Source organism: Saccharomyces mikatae (genome assembly GCF_947241705.1).
Source record: "Saccharomyces mikatae IFO 1815 strain IFO1815 genome assembly, chromosome: 4".
NCBI lineage: Eukaryota > Fungi > Ascomycota > Saccharomycetes > Saccharomycetales > Saccharomycetaceae > Saccharomyces > Saccharomyces mikatae.
In genome coordinates this window covers 1,213,675-1,233,797 of record NC_079259.1, presented here as the reverse complement: position 1 = coordinate 1,233,797, position 20,123 = coordinate 1,213,675, and the positions used below count along the sequence as shown (strand labels likewise).

At 37.6% G+C, this 20,123-nt stretch overlaps 11 protein-coding genes and 1 non-coding gene across 12 annotated transcripts; 5 read left to right on the top strand and 7 right to left on the bottom strand.

Annotated features, from left to right (window-relative positions):
* Positions 1-775: 775 nt before the first annotated feature.
* On the top strand, positions 776-2,245 carry DIT2 (putative cytochrome P450; the record flags this gene model as incomplete). The annotated part of the gene is made up of 1 exon (XM_056221602.1): positions 776-2,245. The coding sequence occupies one exon, from the start codon at positions 776-778 to the stop codon at positions 2,243-2,245; it is 1,470 nt and encodes a 489-aa protein (XP_056081376.1).
* Positions 2,246-2,385: 140 nt separating this feature from the next.
* URH1 (trifunctional uridine nucleosidase/nicotinamide riboside hydrolase/nicotinic acid riboside hydrolase) lies at positions 2,386-3,408 on the bottom strand (the record flags this gene model as incomplete). The annotated part of the gene is made up of 1 exon (XM_056221601.1): positions 2,386-3,408. One exon carries the CDS (start codon positions 3,406-3,408, stop codon positions 2,386-2,388), a length of 1,023 nt encoding a protein of 340 aa, XP_056081375.1.
* Positions 3,409-3,723: 315 nt separating this feature from the next.
* On the bottom strand, positions 3,724-4,386 carry HPT1 (hypoxanthine phosphoribosyltransferase; the record flags this gene model as incomplete). The annotated part of the gene is made up of 1 exon (XM_056221600.1): positions 3,724-4,386. One exon carries the CDS (start codon positions 4,384-4,386, stop codon positions 3,724-3,726), a length of 663 nt encoding a protein of 220 aa, XP_056081374.1.
* Positions 4,387-5,018: 632 nt separating this feature from the next.
* UTP5 (Utp5p) lies at positions 5,019-6,956 on the bottom strand (the record flags this gene model as incomplete). Its single annotated transcript, XM_056221599.1, has 1 exon — positions 5,019-6,956. The coding sequence occupies one exon, from the start codon at positions 6,954-6,956 to the stop codon at positions 5,019-5,021; it is 1,938 nt and encodes a 645-aa protein (XP_056081373.1).
* A 548-nt stretch (positions 6,957-7,504) lies between these two features.
* NCB2 (negative cofactor 2 transcription regulator complex subunit NCB2) lies at positions 7,505-8,036 on the top strand (the record flags this gene model as incomplete). Its single annotated transcript, XM_056221597.1, has 2 exons — positions 7,505-7,541; positions 7,633-8,036. 2 exons carry the CDS (start codon positions 7,505-7,507, stop codon positions 8,034-8,036), a joined length of 441 nt encoding a protein of 146 aa, XP_056081372.1.
* A 216-nt stretch (positions 8,037-8,252) lies between these two features.
* Positions 8,253-11,087, bottom strand: SXM1 (Sxm1p; the record flags this gene model as incomplete). Its single annotated transcript, XM_056221596.1, has 1 exon — positions 8,253-11,087. One exon carries the CDS (start codon positions 11,085-11,087, stop codon positions 8,253-8,255), a length of 2,835 nt encoding a protein of 944 aa, XP_056081371.1.
* A 337-nt stretch (positions 11,088-11,424) lies between these two features.
* Positions 11,425-12,711, bottom strand: RPT3 (proteasome regulatory particle base subunit RPT3; the record flags this gene model as incomplete). Its single annotated transcript, XM_056221595.1, has 1 exon — positions 11,425-12,711. The coding sequence occupies one exon, from the start codon at positions 12,709-12,711 to the stop codon at positions 11,425-11,427; it is 1,287 nt and encodes a 428-aa protein (XP_056081370.1).
* Positions 12,712-13,106: 395 nt separating this feature from the next.
* Positions 13,107-14,477, bottom strand: SHE9 (She9p; the record flags this gene model as incomplete). Its single annotated transcript, XM_056221594.1, has 1 exon — positions 13,107-14,477. The coding sequence occupies one exon, from the start codon at positions 14,475-14,477 to the stop codon at positions 13,107-13,109; it is 1,371 nt and encodes a 456-aa protein (XP_056081369.1).
* Positions 14,478-14,670: 193 nt separating this feature from the next.
* Positions 14,671-15,684, bottom strand: SPT3 (transcriptional regulator SPT3; the record flags this gene model as incomplete). Its single annotated transcript, XM_056221593.1, has 1 exon — positions 14,671-15,684. The coding sequence occupies one exon, from the start codon at positions 15,682-15,684 to the stop codon at positions 14,671-14,673; it is 1,014 nt and encodes a 337-aa protein (XP_056081368.1).
* Positions 15,685-16,333: 649 nt separating this feature from the next.
* IAT4 (Iat4p) lies at positions 16,334-17,032 on the top strand (the record flags this gene model as incomplete). Its single annotated transcript, XM_056221592.1, has 1 exon — positions 16,334-17,032. The coding sequence occupies one exon, from the start codon at positions 16,334-16,336 to the stop codon at positions 17,030-17,032; it is 699 nt and encodes a 232-aa protein (XP_056081367.1).
* Positions 17,033-17,639: 607 nt separating this feature from the next.
* Positions 17,640-17,711, top strand: Smki_4.trna25G. Its single transcript has one exon. It is a non-coding gene; the product is annotated as a tRNA-Gly (tRNA).
* A 144-nt stretch (positions 17,712-17,855) lies between these two features.
* Positions 17,856-19,763, top strand: UBA2 (E1 ubiquitin-activating protein UBA2; the record flags this gene model as incomplete). The annotated part of the gene is made up of 1 exon (XM_056221591.1): positions 17,856-19,763. One exon carries the CDS (start codon positions 17,856-17,858, stop codon positions 19,761-19,763), a length of 1,908 nt encoding a protein of 635 aa, XP_056081366.1.
* Between the last annotated feature and the right edge of the window lie 360 nt (positions 19,764-20,123).

The following is a 20,123-nucleotide window of genomic DNA, read 5'->3' as shown; positions in this document are numbered from 1 at the left end:
TGCAACGTCATAGGATACCGTGCCCTTTCACAATTCTGCAATACATTTGATGCTACAAGCAGTAGAAATCTCGGAGTAAAATCATGAGGGGCTAATGATTTAATTTCTGGGAAAACCAACTCAGGGATTCAATGCCATGCAGAAAGTGATGTGTGATTGTTCTTATGTTCCCTTATTTGTAAGGGGTCCCTGATTTGCGTGTTCGACCACCTCTTCTGAAAATATTGTACAAATTCAATAGTGTTACCAGAGCACAACAAATTCTGATAAGTGCTTACCCCTTAATTCTTCTTATTATTCTTAACCGATGTTGCCTACTTCATCATATTATATCACAGAGGGTCTCGTAAGGCACTTTTTTTATTTTTTCTTGGCAAGAGAACCCTTTTATTTATGGCCAGACGCGCATCGCGAAAAAAGGTAAACATCAGTACTTTTTTTTTCCCAAGGGCCTCTAATTAAAAACATCAACGTGTATGTATACTCGAATTGAAGAGCAATCATGTATTCACCTCACCCTCTTTATTCTCGGAATAAATTTGATTCCCTTTTTTTATTTCGATGACACTAACAATTTCTACCTTTTCTCCGCAAGATACAACCTCACAAAGTACCAAAGAAATAACAGGTCATATGGTTCCAAAAAGTATATTAGGTAGCACAAAAGTATACGTATCATTCTTAAAATATTTTCAATTTTTTGAGTACCTTAGCCGTCTTCTCTAGATTGATGCTTGCTTGAGACTAAAAATTACAACTGAGAAAGCTATCAATAATGGAGATACTTAAGCTTCTAGGTTTGATTATTTTCCTTTTATTTTCCTACATTGTCTTAACAATTATTGTTCCTCCTCTAAATTTCCCAAAAAAAATACCCACCATCCCTTTTTACGTGGTATTTTTACCAATTTTATTTTCTATCGATCAAACGGAGCTATATGAACTCTATATTAAAGAGCCAATGGAAAAATATGGCGCTGTGAAATTTTTTTTTGGATCACGCTGGAATATTCTCGTTTCTCGTTCTGAATACCTGGCACAAATATTCAAAGATGAGGATACCTTTGCAAAGAGTGGTAATCAGAAGAAAATTCCATACAGTGCTCTCGCTGCCTATACAGGAGACAACGTAATTAGTGCTCATGGGAAAGTTTGGAGGGACTACAGAAATGCAGTGACAAATGGGCTACAACATTTTGATGACGCTCCTATATTCAAAAATGCCAGAATATTTTGCGATTTGATTGAAAAAAGTATTCAAGAAGGACAGTTCTCTATTCAAATGGGCCCTTTATCTCAGAGGTTGGCGTTGGATAACATTTCTCAGGTTGCGCTCGGTTTTGATTTTGGTGCTTTAAAGCAGGAAAAAAATGCATTTCATGAGCACTTGATTTGTATTAAGAGGCAAATCTTCCATCCATTCTTTTTAACATTCCCATTCCTTGATTTACTTCCAATTCCTTCGAGAAAAAAAGCCTTCAAGGATGTGGCTAGTTTCAGAGAGCTTCTCGTCAAAAGAGTTCAGGATGAACTGATTAATAACTACAAATTTGAACAAACGACTTTTGCTGCCAGTGATTTGATCCGTGCTCATAATAATGAAATAATAGACTACAATCAGCTAACTGACAATATCGTCATTATCCTTGTCGCTGGCCATGAGAACCCGCAGTTGTTGTTCAGTACTTCGTTGTACCTTCTTGCTAAATATTCAAATGAATGGCAGGAGAGACTCAGGCGGGAAATAAGTGGGATTACTGATCCAAAAGTCTTGGCTGATTTACCATTATTGAATGCATTCCTTTTTGAAGCAGTCAGATTGTATCCTCCCTTAAGCACGATCATCAATAGATGTACTACTAGAACATGCAAATTGGGAGCAGAAATAATTATACCAAAGAATGTATATGTCGGTTATAACAATTTTGGAACATCACATGATCCTAAAAACTGGGGTTCCACGGCATATGATTTTGAACCAGAAAGGTGGGGTTCAGATATCGAGACCATAAGAAAAAACTGGAGAACTGCCAAGAATAGATGTACTGTCACTGGATTTCATGGAGGTCGGAGAGCATGTTTGGGAGAGAAACTAGCTCTAACTGAAATGAGGATCACATTAGCTGAAATGCTGAGGCAGTTTCGTTGGGAGCTTGACCCTGAATGGAAAGAAAAATTAACTCCTGCAGGACCTCTTTGCCCTTTTAATTTGAAGTTAAAATTCAAAAAAAATGTAGCGGAATAAAAGAACATGTAGAAATACATATAGATATATGTTTATATACATCACCACAACTTTTAGAAGTACCCATTCCATTATCAATAAAAGTGAAGGGAACGTATTTTCATTAAAAAAGCAGGCAACAAAACACAAACGAAATGCAGTTATTCGATCGTAGACATTTTGTCTGCCTTATTTAATGCTGCAAAAACCTGATCCCAAAAATACTGGATGTTCAAATTTAAACCGACCATAGTACCCAGATTACCGTCACCTGGATACTCTTTTTCAATGATAATTTTCCCTGAATTCTCATTGAGAAAATCGTCAATACAGGATATGTCCATCCTCTTATAGTGAAATCCAACTACAGAGGATGGATCCCACCCATAAAAATCTAAAAGTGGCATCAAAGCCACTGGATCATGTACAGGCGGGCCTGATTCAAAACCTTGCATATCCTTATAGGCATGGGCAAAAAACTGAAAAAGTTCGAAGAACAGTTTTCGTAAATTAGTGTCATGGTCTTCATTAAATATTGTTTTTTGAACTTCACAGGTAGCTATGGCCTTGTGAGTCAAATTTAGAGGGACCAATATACATCTATCCTTCACATCAGGATCCTGAAATACAGCATTCGCTGCATCAGGATCAATCCACACGTTGAATTCAGCAGAAAGATTTGGATTACAGTTCCCTAGGCCATGAAGTCCACCTCCCATAATACTAATATATTTGATGTATTTTTTTAAATGTGGTTTATACTTCAAAAGTGTAGCTAATGAAGTAAGTGCCCCAGTAGAAACGAAGGATATCTCGCCAACATTGGTTAGTATTGCCTCTTCAATGGCCTCAATATAAGTTTTATCAGTTCTCGCTTCAAATGTTGGTTTGGGTAGTAATAAAGTACCGTCTAAGCCGGATATTCCGTGTATGTCAGGAGCATAATGAGGTTCTCTTTTCCAAGGCCTCTGTGCACCTTTATAAACAGGAATTGCCTGATCTTTGCCCATTGCAGTTAAAAGAGAGCGGGCATTATAGTCTGTATTTTTGGGTGGTGCATTACCAAAACATGTGCTGACTCCCAGAAGATTAAAAGCTGGATGAAAGCAGCCTAATAAAATGGCTATAGCATCATCATGACCAGGATCACAATCCAACCATATGGGTATTTTACTTATAGTCATCTGCCTTTTAATAGTGTCGTTGGCTGATCCTTGCAACCCCTTTCCTAAGCTTTGCTAATGAGAGAAATTGGTCTTGTCTTCAAGTTGCAAGACATGAGGTATCAAGTAGATGTCATGTATGTGTCAAACACCGCATTAGATTGGGTGCGAACAAAAGCAAAACACAATCGCGGCCGAAAGGTTACCGGCGAGGGGTATTGTAATAAACTTGAAGATAATAATTAGATATATGTATACATACGAGCATTGCTATATGGATTGACTATTGTACATGTTCCGTTGTATGTTGGGAATTGTTGAAAGATACGTTTATCATTATTTGTGTTCTTGCTCAGGAATGAAAATGTCATTACCTTGTTCAATAGCCATTCTTGTATGGAAAACAATATCAGTAGATTCCCATGGGTATGCATACCACTTATCTGGAACAGTCTTGGCTGCAAAATAACGGTTCTTGTCATTTAACATTTCAGCAGGTAGGTCTGCCTTCTTTGGCTTCTGCTTGTCATGTAGAACAAAAATCCCGAAGTTTGTTTTCATTTCAGGTGATTTCTCAACATCGATGCCTTTAGCCTTTGCTTGTTCAGCAGCATCCTTCTCCAATTCACTTAGAGCATAATGAAGTGTAGTACGGGTGTCATCGACTTCGTCCACGATAAGAACGTTCTTACCAACTAAATCCAATTTACATTGCTCGTAATCGATCCATTGTGTTCTGCTAACTTTCACACCGACTTCCTCAACTTCTGAGCCTACACTGTTTAAATCTTCGTACAAGGATAAAATAATAGCAAAGATTCTAATAGTTGGTACACCAGGTTCCTTCAGAAAAGTACGTAAAATTCTAGCAGGGATGAAACCACCACCACCAATGGCGATGATCAAGTCCGGCTTGAAATTCTTAATTCTTTCAGCGGATACTTGACATAATTGATGGACGTTATTGTACGAAATATATTGCTTATCATTTGCAGACATTATTGAAACGGAACGGTTATAATAGAGACGAACAGTAATATAAATATAAGACAGATTACAAGGGACTACATCGTGTAACTCCAGCTACATGAAAAATTTAAAGAAAGGATTACCGAACTAATATTGCGAAAGAAGAACAAATTGTAACGGAAATTGGGCTTATCAAATACGTTTAAATAGAAATTTCAATTGCAGCTCATCGCTACCCGATTTGGGACAGGTGGAAGGAGAAAAATTTTTTTCTTTACAGTTTACGCGAAAAATGCAAAAATATGAAAGAAGTCAAACTAGCTGAATGATATTAATTGAGTTTGAATTTTAATTAATTTTTTCAAATAGAAGTGACTCGGAAGAAATGGGTACTGTCTTTTCTAAGTTAGCCAAGCAATGGTGGTGACGTATATATGGTCAGTTATATTTTCTAGATGGCCTTGCCGTTAATAATGCGAGAGACAGTGCCAGAGAAGAGATGAATGTGGGGGTTATTTGACATATATCTCTTTGCGTGGGATACTGTCTTAATTATCCTTTGTTTTTTTTTACATTATGTGGTGAACTCTATATAAACATGTATGTGCTTAGAAATTATTTTGTATTTTCATGCGTGAATGCATTTTTATGCATGATATCATCTATTCCATTTCAACATCACTATAACCTGCTTCTTCCTCTTCAGGGTTGGTATGCTCTCCTTCCAAGTGACCGTCTTGTTTAGATGAGGTATATTCCTTTTCGTCTTCCTCTTCGTTACCACTATCACTGCCTTCGTCTTCACTTCCATAAGACTCTTCGCCATCTTCTATAAGACCGGCATCATCGAGTTCCTCATTATATTCAACCTCTTCCTCATCTTCTTCGATAACTGGTTCTGATAGGTAGATGTCACTTGTTTCATAATTCAAACTCTTGAACTTATTTATGGTACAATCTAACCTGGCATCCAGTGCTAGTAATCTTGGTAGTAAATCGGAGCGCCTTTTCAAAGTGGAATGCAACGACGATAAAGTGGACATCAAATTTGGGATGGAAACCAAATAGCCACCATGAATGATCAAGCACCATTTTACCCAAACGTTCAATGGGCCTTGACGATGGGTTTGTCTTGCAATTCTCTCCGCCAACCTTTCCAAGAGGATGACAGCCAAGGCTGGTTTCAGACGGAAAATGGTATCTCTAATGACTCTTTCATCACGGTTATTGAGCACTGTCTCCAATAGTGAATGATCATTAGACTGTAATGCTTGCGACAAAATGACTGTTACTGTACCTGTTGTGGTGGCAGTCTTGAGATTGGAACCCTTTAAATTATTCTTCTTCCCATTGAGTCTTGCGACAGTGCTTGATTCCAGCTTGTCACCAAAAGTTTCCGTCAATAGTTCATTTGGGTGCAGGGATTTAGCTTGCTCTTGTTCCAAGGAAGTCAATTCTCTTTCCCAGCTCTTTATAGCATCATCAACATGCTTAAAATTATCTCCAGAAGTGACCCTCGCGTTACCTTCCACATAATTGGTAGCTGAAGCAAGGTCTGTACCATGTAAATCACGATTGGCGGATCTATTCTTAATATTCCAACTTAAGGAAATTTCAGCGGTATATTCATTGGGTAATTCTCTCCATTGCAAGTTCTTGAAGAAAGGCATTGTAGCATTTTGTAACCATGACACATTCAAAACTTCTTTATTAACGAAGGCGTTATAAATCGGGATCTTTTTGCCGTCTTTACTAGCAATTTGAATCTTTTTACTACATTTTTTGGACTTGTTACCTCTTTTCTTTGTTGAATTCGATACCAGTGGGTCAACGAAGATTTCTAAATTACCATCCTCAGTCGTTACTACGATCGAATCAGCTTGGCCTGAATGGGACAACTCTTTGATATCTGACTCAGCCACAAGGACGCATTTGGTCATACCAGAATGAATATCGTATACGTTCAAAAATCTATCATTTTCTGCACCAGATACGAAGAAATCATTGGTTATAATTTGCAGCGTCGATACTGGAGATACATGACCTGGAAACGTCGATATAACCTTCTTTTCTTCGATATCGATCAAAGAAATGGAATGAGATGCCACCAAAAGCTTTGTGATTGAATTTCCTGTAGGAACAATGGTTAGCTTGTTCAATTGAACGCAGTCGCTTATCCTGAAATGCTGCAACAGTTTAAATTCTAAAAGATCGAACTGATAAAATGCGTCGCTGGAGTCGATACACCACAATTCGTTGCCCATCAAATCCAAGTCTTTAATTTCGTAAGAATTGCCTGTAGTAAATTTGTAAGTGACCTCGTTGGCCAGTACCGAATATAACCAAATCTCACCGCTATTCATACCTAATATAATAGCCACTGTGTCTGAAGAAGCCAAGGTCACCCACTTCAAACATGTCACTTTCAATTTTGAATCTTCTAAATACAGAAAATTATCATTCCATACAGCATCAACCCCGGAAGTAGTAGCCCTCTGAGTGGGCTGCACACCAATACGTTGTTTGTCCAAAGCTACGGTCACGTAGCACAAATATTGACCTGATGGGTCGTAAGCGGAAAGTACAACAGGTGAATCCATCAATAGTAAATAATTATAATACCTGATTATCTTTTACCTACCTGCTAAGCAAAAATATACTCAATCTTCGGCATCCATAATTCCATACGTATATACAATACTTGCTAAATTTTTCACCTCATCGCTTCACCTGCGAAAAGATATTGAAAAAAGAAAAAAAATTGGATAAAATTTTCTTGTCAAGAAGCTCATCCCCGTGAAACGTGACATATTAATAAATAAGGGGAACTGTATAATATGTCTAACGCAAACCAATACAAAAAGATTGCCTTCAATATATACAATAATCTGTCTGTGCCACTACTAGCCTAAAAAATTTGATATGCTTAATTACTTCCAAGTTTCTTATCTTAAACGCACTGAAATATGTGCCGTTAATATCTTCACCTCTTTAGAATGCCCAGCCCGCTGCTCTCTCCTATATAAACGGCCGCGCTTTTCGCCCTCTGCTCGCCCTGTCGTCTTCTATCGTGTAGAGTTACCAGATTAAGACTGGCAAGAAGAATCAAAGCGACATTCACTGATACCGTTGTATTATTGATTAATTGATGGCTGGAGACTCCGATAATGTGTCGCTCCCCAAGGGTATGTTTATTGTAGTATCATTGTAAAACCCAAACTTTGAAGTAAGTACTATGCAGTCTTACTAACTTGGAGAAAAACCATATGTCTTTAGCGACCGTGCAAAAGATGATATCTGAAATACTGGACCAAGACTTGATGTTCACCAAGGACGCGAGAGAAATAATTATCAACTCCGGTATAGAGTTTATAATGATATTGTCCTCGATGGCTTCCGAAATGGCGGACAATGAGGCTAAGAAAACCATAGCGCCCGAGCACGTGATCAAGGCCCTTGAAGAACTGGAATACAATGAGTTTATACCATTTTTAGAGGAGATATTATTAAACTTCAAAGGATCTCAAAAGGTAAAAGAAACTAGAGACTCTAAGTTCAAGAAGTCTGGTCTCTCTGAAGAAGAACTGCTACGACAACAAGAGGAGTTGTTTAGACAGTCAAGATCAAGATTGCACCATAATAGTGTATCGGACCCTGTTAAATCGGAGGACTCTTCTTGAAACGGAAAGGTTTAAACAAAATTATGCTATATACGAGAGTAAACCACATAGGAAAACGTTAAGCACACGCATGTATGTATTTAAAACAAAGGAAAACCCACCAGAAAAAGAACAAAAAAACCAAAAAAGAAAACTGCTTTTTATACTTTTATATTAGAGTATAAACTAATATCCTTCTTTCAAAATGTCACATTGGATTATATTTTCGTCTTTTCCCTAGTGTTGAGAAACAAACTCTAAAATTACCTGCAAGGAATCTTTTTTAGATTCATCTAGGTAATTTATTACCTTTTCATACTTACTAATATCCTCATTTTGTAAATTCTTGAAGAAGGCATGTACTTCCTGGAAAACATTGACTTGATCCAACACAGTCTCCTTCATATCATCATCACATTCAATAAAATATTCTTCCTCCTCTTCTGGAGTTAAGTCTCCTTCTAAGGATTTACCCTCAGTAACAGCATCACGATTCCTAATAGCTTTAGGTAATGATAATGTTAGCTCCACTAATCTATTAGTCAAGTTATTTAGTAGTGGGCTGACGCTATTAGGAATTTCAGGTAACTTCAAAAGGGTCAAAATGACCAGAATTTGTAATTTAATAGTGAACACACTGTAAAACTTCTCTTTAAACCAATTGGTAAAGAAATTTATAGTAAAACCCTCAGTTTCCATGATTTGTAATGTTTCAATTGGTTTGACAAATAAATTGGCCAATCCTAGTTTAACAATGCATTTAGAGTCCAATCCAAGTTCGTCATTAGTGGATACTTTGATGGCTTTACTGAATAATGGAATGTCTCTCATTGATAGTGCAAAATACATTAGAATTTGCATAACATGCTCGATATCGTAATCAACCTCACTTTCCAACTTAGCGGATAGAATTTCCAACAAAGGTTGTACATAAGTTTGATCTTGAGGAAAACCTGTCATGACAATGGTTTCAAAGAAAATGCTATACGCTTCAAAATAGTCCATGGCATATGTTTGGAAGGAATCCAATATATCATGTAACAGTTCCCATATTGGAGGTGCGATTTGGTTATAAAGCAGATGTGATGAAATAGTTAAGGCATCCAGTAAATCGACGGCCTCCGTGATAAATGAGATTTGCGCATGAAGCACAACAAATTTGACCACAGGTGCTAAGGACTCGATCAATGAAACTTTATTCATTGACATGACCATGGTAGTCATCGTTTGTAACAATCCACTGGCCTGAATTTCTTGCTCTTGATCACTTGCACTATACGTTTCTGATGGATTCTCTACTAATGCTTGGGCAATACGTAGAAATTGTTCAACTAGATTCGAAGCTAAATCTTTAGCAAATGGGGATAGTTCGTCTGAAAACCTCTCCACTAATGCCTCCATGACTTCAGATAAGATATCGATTTCGAAAATTTTGGATAATTTCAATAATTTTTCCATCATGCCTGGGACATGTGCAGAGACCGCCGGATGAATTTGAGGATTGGATACAATCAAACACTTGATGGCATCAGCAGCTTCAATTTGCACCGGTAAAACACTACTATTTAGGAAGTTGGTATAGGTCAACTCAAACAACTGAGACAAAATGTTCATATCTTTGAATTCCTCCGAGTACAGTGCTATCGTTTCCAAACTTCTTGCAACCAAAAACATATACTTGTCCTGAGATAACAATGGTACAATGAAGTGACCGAAAATATTCTCCAAAATAGATGGTTCATCTATGAATGAGAATAGATTAGATAATGTTCTCAAAGCACCTTCTTCTTTAAATGCCACGTTTATATCGTTGATATTGGTGTCAAATCTAGTGAAAATATCATTAATGAACGGTAGAATACTGTTCAATTTTTCAGGACGTTTGGACCCGATCAAGAATATAAAATCTGCTGAAGCAGCATCTGGCGTAGAGCCTTCTCTATTAATATCAAAATAACGTCTGGTGTATTCCTCTTGGTCATCTTCTAATAATTCGATGGATTGTTCATTAGCACACAAACATGGAAAGATGACATTCTCAAAGATAATTTGTAAATGTGGTTCGATTAGAGGATAAAGTTGATCAATTGTAACACATTTTTCCAGAAACGAAATCAAGAAATACAATGATGAATCGGATAGCCATAAAGAGTTGTTACCCCAGGCCTCTATATCTTTGAAGAATTCTCGAAGAATTACAGGAACAATAGTGTTAAAAACATAATCAATGAACTCTTTGGTAATAGCCTTTGTGACTTTGTTGAACCTCTGCAAGAATCTGTTCAAATTACCAAACCCCCATTTGTTGACTTTAACTCTCTTGTCTAGAGACCTATCTGCAGGATCTAATTCCATTACTTCAGCTGGTAATGGCTTCGAACATAAATACAAATGTAATTGCACCCATGACATAATTCGTTCAGGTTGACTAAAGTATTGAGGTAAGTTGTTCAGACACGCATACTTGAATGATTTCAAAATTAGGTATAGTATTTCATTAGATCTGTAATCCGTTTGATTGCCAAAGTTAGAGGCTATCCCCTCCACAATAGGAAAAAGTTCTTCAATAACAGAATCTATATAGTCTCTCGATCCAACCATATCCCATCTATGAGCTTTACAAAGTTGAAACAATAGCAATAATCCAGGATAGATATACGCTGTATCACCACTCGATAACAGATTCTTGATGACAGGTGCTAAATCCCAGTCTTCCTGACCAACAAGTATCCCATTTATGGTTTCAGCCAAGATGGGCCTAATATGGTTATTTTCACAATTCTTGACCAAAGTTTCGATCAATCTCTCTTTGATAGAAAGCTTTTCATCGGCCTTTATTCCGTCTTCTCTCTTAGTATCCCATGATCTGTGAACCTTGTTCTTTAAATAAATAGCAGAAGAAAGACGAATGTTCAACGCAAAATTATCATCAGACACTATATTGAGTAGAAAAGAAGTGAAGCCAGGTTGTTTTTGAAACTCAAATAACTGCTGTTCTGCCTGTTTGATAACCTTAGCATCGGCAACCATAGTCTGCTCAATGCAGCTCAAAATTGCCTGTTCTTGTACCATTTTCTTCCCTAGTCAATTCTCTTTTGCTGTAAGTGGGCACGAAGTAACAATCAATTTTGAACAGCAAATACTACGCTAAGACAAACCGCTTATTTAATTTGTTAGGTATAATCTGTTGGATAAAATATCATGAGTGCTCATCTTACCATCTCATATGGAAAAAAAAGATACAGAAAAAAAAATGTGAAAAACTTGGCTAACGGGCGTCCGCTCGCGTGCGAAATAATCATATAGGCGTGACAAAAAGTGGTGTCTGTATGTTTTTTTCATTTAGTGATGTCTAGATAGAAATGTACATAATACTTTATTTAGACTTACATTTAAGTGTATACGGTGATCATTTGTAGAAGTCGAACTTATCGACGGTATTATCAGTCTTGACTTGAGTGGCATAAGCTTCTTCCAGATCGCTTTGTAAAATGACGTATCTGTTTTTCCTTACTGCTCTCAAACCAGCTTCCTGCATGATGGCAGCAATAACAGCACCCGATAGAGAGTCATTACGAATAATGAGCGAATCCAGGTCTGCTTCTGGGGCAAGAGACATCTTACTGGCGATCGTACCGAAAATCAAACGACGTTCACGTCTATCACGAAGCGAGGGAAATTCAATCTTTCTATCTAATCTGCCTGGTCTTAGTAAAGCTGGATCCAATGTATCCGCTCTGTTCGTGGCCATAATAACTTTAACATTAGTGGATTGATCAAATCCATCCATCTGTGTCAACAACTCAATCAAAATACGCTGTACTTCACGATCGGAACCCGTCTGAGCATCAAAACGCTTTGTGGCAATGGAATCTACCTCATCTATGAATATAATGGATGGGGCGTTCTCCCTAGCGAGTCTAAAGACATCGCGAACCATTCTTGGACCCTCACCAAGATATTTATGAACAAATTCGGAGCCGTTGACTCTAATGAATGCAGCTTTTGTACTATTGGCGACGGCTTTAACAAGCATCGTCTTACCCGTACCCGGTGGGCCATATAAAAGGACACCCCTAGGAGGGTCAATACCGATTTGCTCGTATAAGTCCGCCTGAACCAATGGAAGCTCTACGGCTTCTCTAATTTCTTGCTTTTGCATATCTAACCCACCAACATCCGCGTAAGTGACATCAGGTTTTTCGTTTTCACCCATGACAGATATACTAGAGTCTGAATCAGGAGGTAAAATATCAACTAGAGCATTTGAATGACGGTGTAGCGCCACGGACATGGACGGTTTTAATAGTTCACGGTCTAAAGTTGATAATATTCTAACAACATAACTCATCCCAGTAGTACTAGAAACAATACCTGTGTTTTGATCAATAGGTTCTAGAAATTGTCCAATAACTAGTGGAACAGACTGAATTCTCTTGACTTCTTCCTGTGCCCTTTTTAATTCACGTTTCAAATGGCGTTGTTCGTCCTTAATATAATCTTCTTGCAAAGTCAGTAATTCGTACTCTTTTTCTAACCTCTTCAATTTGAAATATATATCAGAGTTAACATTAGATAGGGCACTGTTATTATTAGCTGTGCCATTGAGTTGAGCCAGCAACGATGCATATGATTTGACGGTTGATTTTTCTTCGATTGTCTTTTCAGCAGGTGACACAATACCTAGTTCCTCCATCTTGTTACGATCTTATTATTTTATAGATATTTGTATTTTGTTCAATTTCCTCTTGTTTACTTTATATGTAAAGAGAAGAGGTAGAGAGTTGCTTGCTTTATAAGGGTTGATCTGATTATTCTTAGTCTACCTTTATATTGGCCATTCCTAATTATTGTAGATTCACTGTTTTGCCACCTTCCTTTGAGAAAAAATATAGAAAGGGCACATCGCGCACTACGAAGGAGGACCGCCTATTACTGATACATGATTATAATGGACTATACTTGTCAAGTGAGAAGAGTTAATGAGGCCAAGATGTTACTATTTATCGTATATTTATGATTGTGTTATGTACAAGGATAAAAGATAAAAAAATGCATGTGTGTTTTGAGAGTGTTTGCGCAACATCAATGTCATATCACACCAGATATCAAGATTGTCATACTAACTAGTGAAATCGAGTACAGGTAGAATTCTAACGTGTTGACCACTAATGGAGCATCAAGTTCCCTGAATTTTATGCCTTTTAGAGTAACAAAAAATGTCTTTATCCGTTCCCAAATATCCCCGAAGGATTTTATTCCAGCTGAAGTAGTCTCAGCTATTGCAATTTCAACTCTGCCAGTCTCCCTCCTATCAGTTTCATATACTGTTCTCTGCTCTAAGGGCTCTTTTATGCTGAGATCTTCCTCATTACCTTGATCTGTTACTTCGGATAATTTGCCAGCTAACAGTTTATCCACCTTCATATTCTGTTCCTCGGAGTATTTCTCGAGAGCACTTTTGACTTTTTCTTCAAAGGATCCCACTAGTCTTTTCCTTTTCCAAGGTTCTAATAGTAATTGCAAGACAATAAACAAGAATATATTCATACCCATCAAGATGAATGTACCCCAGGTGGACGTTCTTCTAATCTTATCCGACCATATCTGTTCTTCATGGTATCTGGTCAAAATTGCTCTGTACAAGTCATCATTTAATTGTTCTTCTTTGCCTTCTATTTCTTTGACTTTGTTTTTCAATTCTTGCTCTTGTTTAGCATTCAACGCGTCATTTTTGTATAATTGGGTAAATCTTTCCAAATCGCTTGAAGACCACGCACTCTGTCTTTGCAATAATTCGTTGACTTCTCGTTGAGATTGTGCGCGTTCGTCTATGGCGTTTGCGTACTGTGCCTTGTACAGTTTATGCTCTTTTTTTGTAGCTTCTAGTTTTTTTTCCATAAGACTAATACTGGATTTGAGTTTTTGAATACTAGAATAACCAGTCACATCATTTAGAGCACGTGTGGCTGTGAACAAAGTCTCTTGCAAAGAGTCAAAATAAAATTCCAACTTTCTCGACCATTTTTTTCTATGCTGTTCTCTTTCGGAGGGCAATCCTTCAATTTTCCCACTTGTCAATTCGTCCTTGTTATAGTTTAAACGGGAATCGTTAATTTCGTCTTCTTGCTCAGATAGTTTCTTGTTCGCCTCTTGGATGGATTTTTTGGCCTTATTGACTTGATAAGATAATTGATCTCTGTGGAAGTTAAACCTAGAGTACAGCTCATTGAATTTCTTTTTCAAGTGCTGCCATTGAGGTTCCACATTTTTTTTCCAAATAGTATCATCAGGTGCTCGTATTTCATGTTTATTACTACTGCTTTCATCAGGTGTCCTACCATTGTGCTGACAATGCGAACTAAAATGAAACGGCCTAGCAAACGATGCCGTCCTCAACGTAAATCGGTTAATGCAGAATACTAAGGGTAGGGTTTTTGTTGCCCCACAGTATCTAAACATGATGCAATTTTTTGATAACACACCTTACTCGTTGCACCTCCTCTACAAAAGAAAAGCCTCAACTGCGATATAACCATCTACATACCGCCTATCTATGTACATATTTCTTTATTTGTATTTTTCCGATGATTTAGTTCACAATTCTCATCCCATTGCAGAACCCATACACCGCAAAATATAGATATACAAATCTTTACATGATAATTGGTTTAGAACTGAGCCTTCCACCATTGAAGTTGGTCAAAGCTCTATGTCTCATATCAATTGTCTGCAATACTCTCCAAGCTTCCTCTATATGTCTTGGTTTGAGCGGATTTACGACATTTTCGGGTCCATCGAATAACCTTTTTTTCCTATGTAATGTAGATGATGTGAATTCAAAATTAGAGTTATCCTGGCTAGATTGTTGGGATTTGTCCTTTTGGGATTGTAAAACCTGTTCTCTTTGCTTGATTTTCAAAGCGGTTTCAGTTAGAGAACAAACAATTTCAAAAGTTAAAAAACCGAGGATATCAATGACATCATCATGAGGTTTACCTTCAGTTAATTGTGATATTCCCGACCAATCCTTGAATCTTTTGTTCTTTCTGAAGGTGAAACTTGCCTGTCGACAATCGGACCAATGAACATACTCTTCTTTGGTCATGTTTCGAGTTCTATCATCGGCCATTTTTAGCCTTTTTAAAGTGACTATATTAGCTTCCCGCTCATCCTCATCCATATCATCGTTGTCGTCGTTGTTCTCCAACGGATGTTCATTAAACATAAACTGCAATTCCCATGGCAGCTTAATCTGAGATTTCTTCACTTTCATCATGTTCCCACCATCCTTTTCGTCCTTCTCCCCGCCACCTGCTTTTTTCAACTCATCTTCTCCAGCTGCTCCGGGGTTCCCAGTACCACCTGCTACGCTTGCACTGGCATCTTGGTCCTTGGCATTCTTACGCAAATCCTTCCAGGACAAATAGGTTCTCAGACGGTTGACTTTGGCCTTGTCATGTCTAATCAAAAAAATGACGTCTTCAGGTAGAATACTCCTACTTCCCCTGAGATGTGCTGTTTTATTTGACTGCAAAAGAATTTCTATCACTTGACCTCTCACTATGTCTTCAATCAGCGATGTAGTTTCTATGGGCGGATCGTTAATCTCACCGGAGACAAACATCATCTGCTGAATCTCCACACGATATTTATGCTTGTCCATCATTTTTGTTTTGGCCTCTTGAGCCTTGCCGTTATGCTTATCTTGCCCTCTTCCCCCGCTTCAGTATGTATTCACCGGCTTCGGTTTTTACTTATTACTTCTGCCGATCTATATTAGTATGCTGGCCTCGGGTTTCTTCTTTTCTGTCCGTTGCGCTAAAAGCAGGGGAAGAAAGGTGTATGAATAACATGTCGTTGCGATGGAAGTGAGAGAGATACACTGAAAGAAAACCTGCCATACGAACGCGTAAAAAAAGGCTGCCTCGAGACTTCAGTCGAACATACGAGTGGTGAGGAGGCTAACGTATGACCAGTCAGCTTGTTGAATTGTAAAGACCGAACAGACTTCCGCGTGTTCCACGGAGCAGCACGGCTGATTTTTTTTCATTCGATCGAACAAGAACTTAACTTCAATAAAGCAACCAGTGGAAAACTCTTCTTTCTTATCTTCGTATTTCTATCAGCATGCAACTATGCCACCCCAAATCACAACAAACGTTACGTAACGGCATCAGGGCCCCAGGGGCTGAGATAACTGAAAAAAAGGAAATGCCGCCGGCGTATATATAACAGCTATTGTGCTTGAGATTAGACCAAATGTGGGTACTCAGGCTTCATCTCAAGGAAAAATTCATGAAAAGTAACCAGGCATAATGACGTTCGAGAACAAACTGCCAACCCCAGTGGAAAGTAACGAGGTTAAGGATAACAAAGTCTGCGTCTTAAACAAGACAAAGGATGGCAGAAGAGCTGCAGAAACTCTGGCTATTGCCTTCAGTGGCTCACCAGCATTTCATTATATTTCGAAGAAAATTTTGAACATTCCTTTAAGCGAGGACGTATCTACGGAGGCAATTACAAACGATATTGTATTGCCCTACCTGGACTCGCCTTATGGTGAGATATCGGAAGTTAACAATTTCGACGCTGTCGCAGTGTGGAGTATCCCACCTCACGTTGCCAAAGCAAGAAGTAATGATGAAAAGTTCAACAAGGACTTTATCGACGATATAAATGGGCGTATAAAGCAAGTCATCCCAAAGAAGATAAACTACTACTATCTGTTTTGTGTTGGTAAAAACTTAAATGAAAAAGGAATCAGAGGTTCTGTAAGAACGATTTTTGAAGAGTACAAGAGGAGAGCTGACGAAGAAAATTGCGCCATTGTCTTGGAAGCTATTGCCGAGCACGCCAGATCCGTGTATGAATACTTCGGTTTTGAAAATTACCAAACTTTCAAATACGGTGAAGGCGAAGTCGACTCTAACGGTAATTGTGATCCAAATGGAGAAGGATTCGTCAGTTACTTAATGATCTACCATAAGGATGGTAATAAGGTGTTAAAAAAATAGTGTCGAGCATATGTATTTTTTTCCTTATTAATGAGATACTGGTGAATTTTGAGATAATTGTTGGGATTCCATTGTAGATAAAGGCAATATGATTAGGTATATAGAATATACTAGAAGTTCTCCTCGAGAATATAGGAATCCAATAATTGGAACTCGTAATTCTACATAATTCTGTATATGCTTTTATTGTCACTTTATATGTTGTCAGTCATTATCCTATTACATTATCAATCCTTGCATTTCAGCTTTTCATAACTTAGGTCGTTTTCTAACACCGTATATAATAATATACGAGTATTATGGCTACTAGTTGACAGACGACAGTTGATTTTCATTCTATTGGAATAAGCGATTACTACTATACGTTCTTCATAAAAATTGTAGTAGGAAAATTTCAATAGGCCTTTATCTTATTAGTGCAGGAAATTCTACCATTAGAATTTTTCTACACCAATCTATACGAATAAATGGATAGTAGTAATCACTTATTCCAACATTATCAACAGTAATTAGCAATTACCCATATTATTGGTCGCGCGAAATTGCTGTTACTTTCTAGTACATGCTCTTGTTTCACACATTATTCTGAAGTTGTTAAATACAATTAGCGAAAGTGGTTCAGTGGTTAGAATTCATGCTTCCCAAGCATGGGGCCCGGGTTCGATTCCCGGCTTCCGCATTTTTGTTTTACTTTTTTTCCTGCTTGGAATTTTTTTAAATGGCGAAGATGTTTACATTGAATTAAGATCTTTGAATAGTAATACATTTCCTACACATCTTAAGGATCTATACCCTCTAAGTCGCTCGGTCAGCAAAAGAAATAATGCCCAGAGAAACAAATTTAGTGAAAATTATTGGTGAAGATAGTTTCAAAAAGTTGCGGTCTTCAAAATGTCTCTTAGTCGGTGCTGGAGGTATAGGCTCTGAGTTATTGAAGGATATAATTTTGATGGAATTCGGAGAAATACATATTGTCGATTTGGACACTATTGATCTTTCCAACTTAAACAGACAATTCCTTTTCAGACAGAAAGATATCAAGCAACCAAAATCGACCACAGCTGTAAAGGCAGTTCAACATTTCAATAACTCTAAATTAGTGCCTTATCAAGGCAATGTTATGGACATTTCTGCCTTTCCTTTACATTGGTTTCAGCAATTTGACATTGTTTTCAATGCCCTTGATAACTTGGCTGCAAGACGTTATGTTAATAAAATATCCCAGTTCCTATCACTACCCTTGCTAGAATCTGGGACAGCTGGTTTTGACGGCTATATGCAACCGATTATTCCCGGTAAAACTGAGTGCTTTGAATGTACAAAGAAGGAAACGCCGAAGACTTTTCCCGTATGTACTATCAGGTCGACCCCTTCCCAGCCAATTCATTGTATTGTTTGGGCGAAGAATTTTCTGTTCAACCAGCTGTTCGCGTCAGAGGCTTCTATAAATGAAGATGATGACAAGGATTGGGGCACAGACGATTCTGAAGAAATCAAGCGTATCAAGCAAGAGACAAATGAGTTACATGAACTACAGAAAATTGTCATCTCCAAAGATGTATCTCGTATTCCAGAGATCCTTAGAAAATTATTTGTTCAAGACATAAACAAATTGCTAGCCATTGAGAATTTATGGAAAACAAGAACGCGGCCAGTACCGTTGTCAGACTCGCAAATAAAGGGACCTACACAAGCAATCAAGTTTGACTCTAACTCTGTTGGGACGTTACAGGAGCAAATTAGTCATTTCTTTACAACGACACGAAAACTAATGGATCGATATGCTAAAGAACAAAATCATATTGAGTTCGATAAAGATGATGCTGATACCTTAGAATTTGTCGTCACGGCAGCAAATATAAGATGTCATATATTCAATATTCCAATGAAATCTGTATTTGACATAAAGCAGATCGCAGGTAACATCATTCCCGCCATTGCAACAACAAACGCTATTATTGCCGGTTTGTCGTCATTAATTTCGTTGCGGGTTTTAAACCTTTTGGAATATGCACCCGTCACTAAATACACAGACCTAAATATGGCCTTCACAGCTAAGGCAAGCAATCTGTCCCAAAATCGATACTTATCGAATCCGAAACTAGCTCCTCCAAATTGCAATTGCCCTGTTTGTTCTAAAGTTTGTAGGGGTGTCATCAGGTTATCCAGCGATTGCCTAAAGAAAATAAAATTATCAGATCTGGTCTGTTTAATTCGTGAAAAATATGCATTTCCGAATGATATCTCGCTACTAGACGCAAGCAATCAAAGATTATTACTCGATTACGACTTTGAAGATTTAAATGATCGCACTTTATCAGAAGTTAATCTAGGAAATGGCTCTATATTACTATTTTCCGATGAAGAAGGCGATACGATGGTTCGTAAATCTATTGAATTGTATCTGGATGTTAATGATGAACTCCCTCATAATACGTGCAGATTACCGGACATTGAAGTCCCGCTACTGAAGGTTGGTAGCAATCTATCAAAAAATGAAGTGGAGGAGGCAAATAAAAGAGATAATGATATAGCTACAGCCACAGGTAGTGATGGAGTAGAGGGTATCGTAGTATTAGATGAAGATGAAGGTGACATTATCATTGATACCGAGCAGGTTAATGAGTCAAAAAAAAGGTCGGCTGATATTGAGGTGTCTGGTGGGCCCAGTATTAAAAGGGCGAAGTTAGTGAATGAATTAAACAATTCTGATGTTGTTGAACTAGACTAATAAACGAGTATCAGTATATATATATACTAATATATATTTCAGAATATATCATACAATATTTTCTCACGAGCTTAGTAATTGAAGCCTTAATGCCAGACTATCTGAAGAGTCTGATATGGTCAAGAGAAAACAAGCGGTAATATTGCCAAGAGGGCTAATTACTAAGGAATCTTAAACTATTCGCTTTCTCCGCACATATCATATTAAATTCTAGATTTTTCTTTTTTGGTTGCTATACTGTTACTGTTTCTACAAAATAATTGTCCGTAATTTTTCTTTTTTCTGATTCATATTGTGTGTTTGTTTATTCTTTGTTGTTATAAATCATGAAAAGGGAATGAAACTTATATACTGATTATA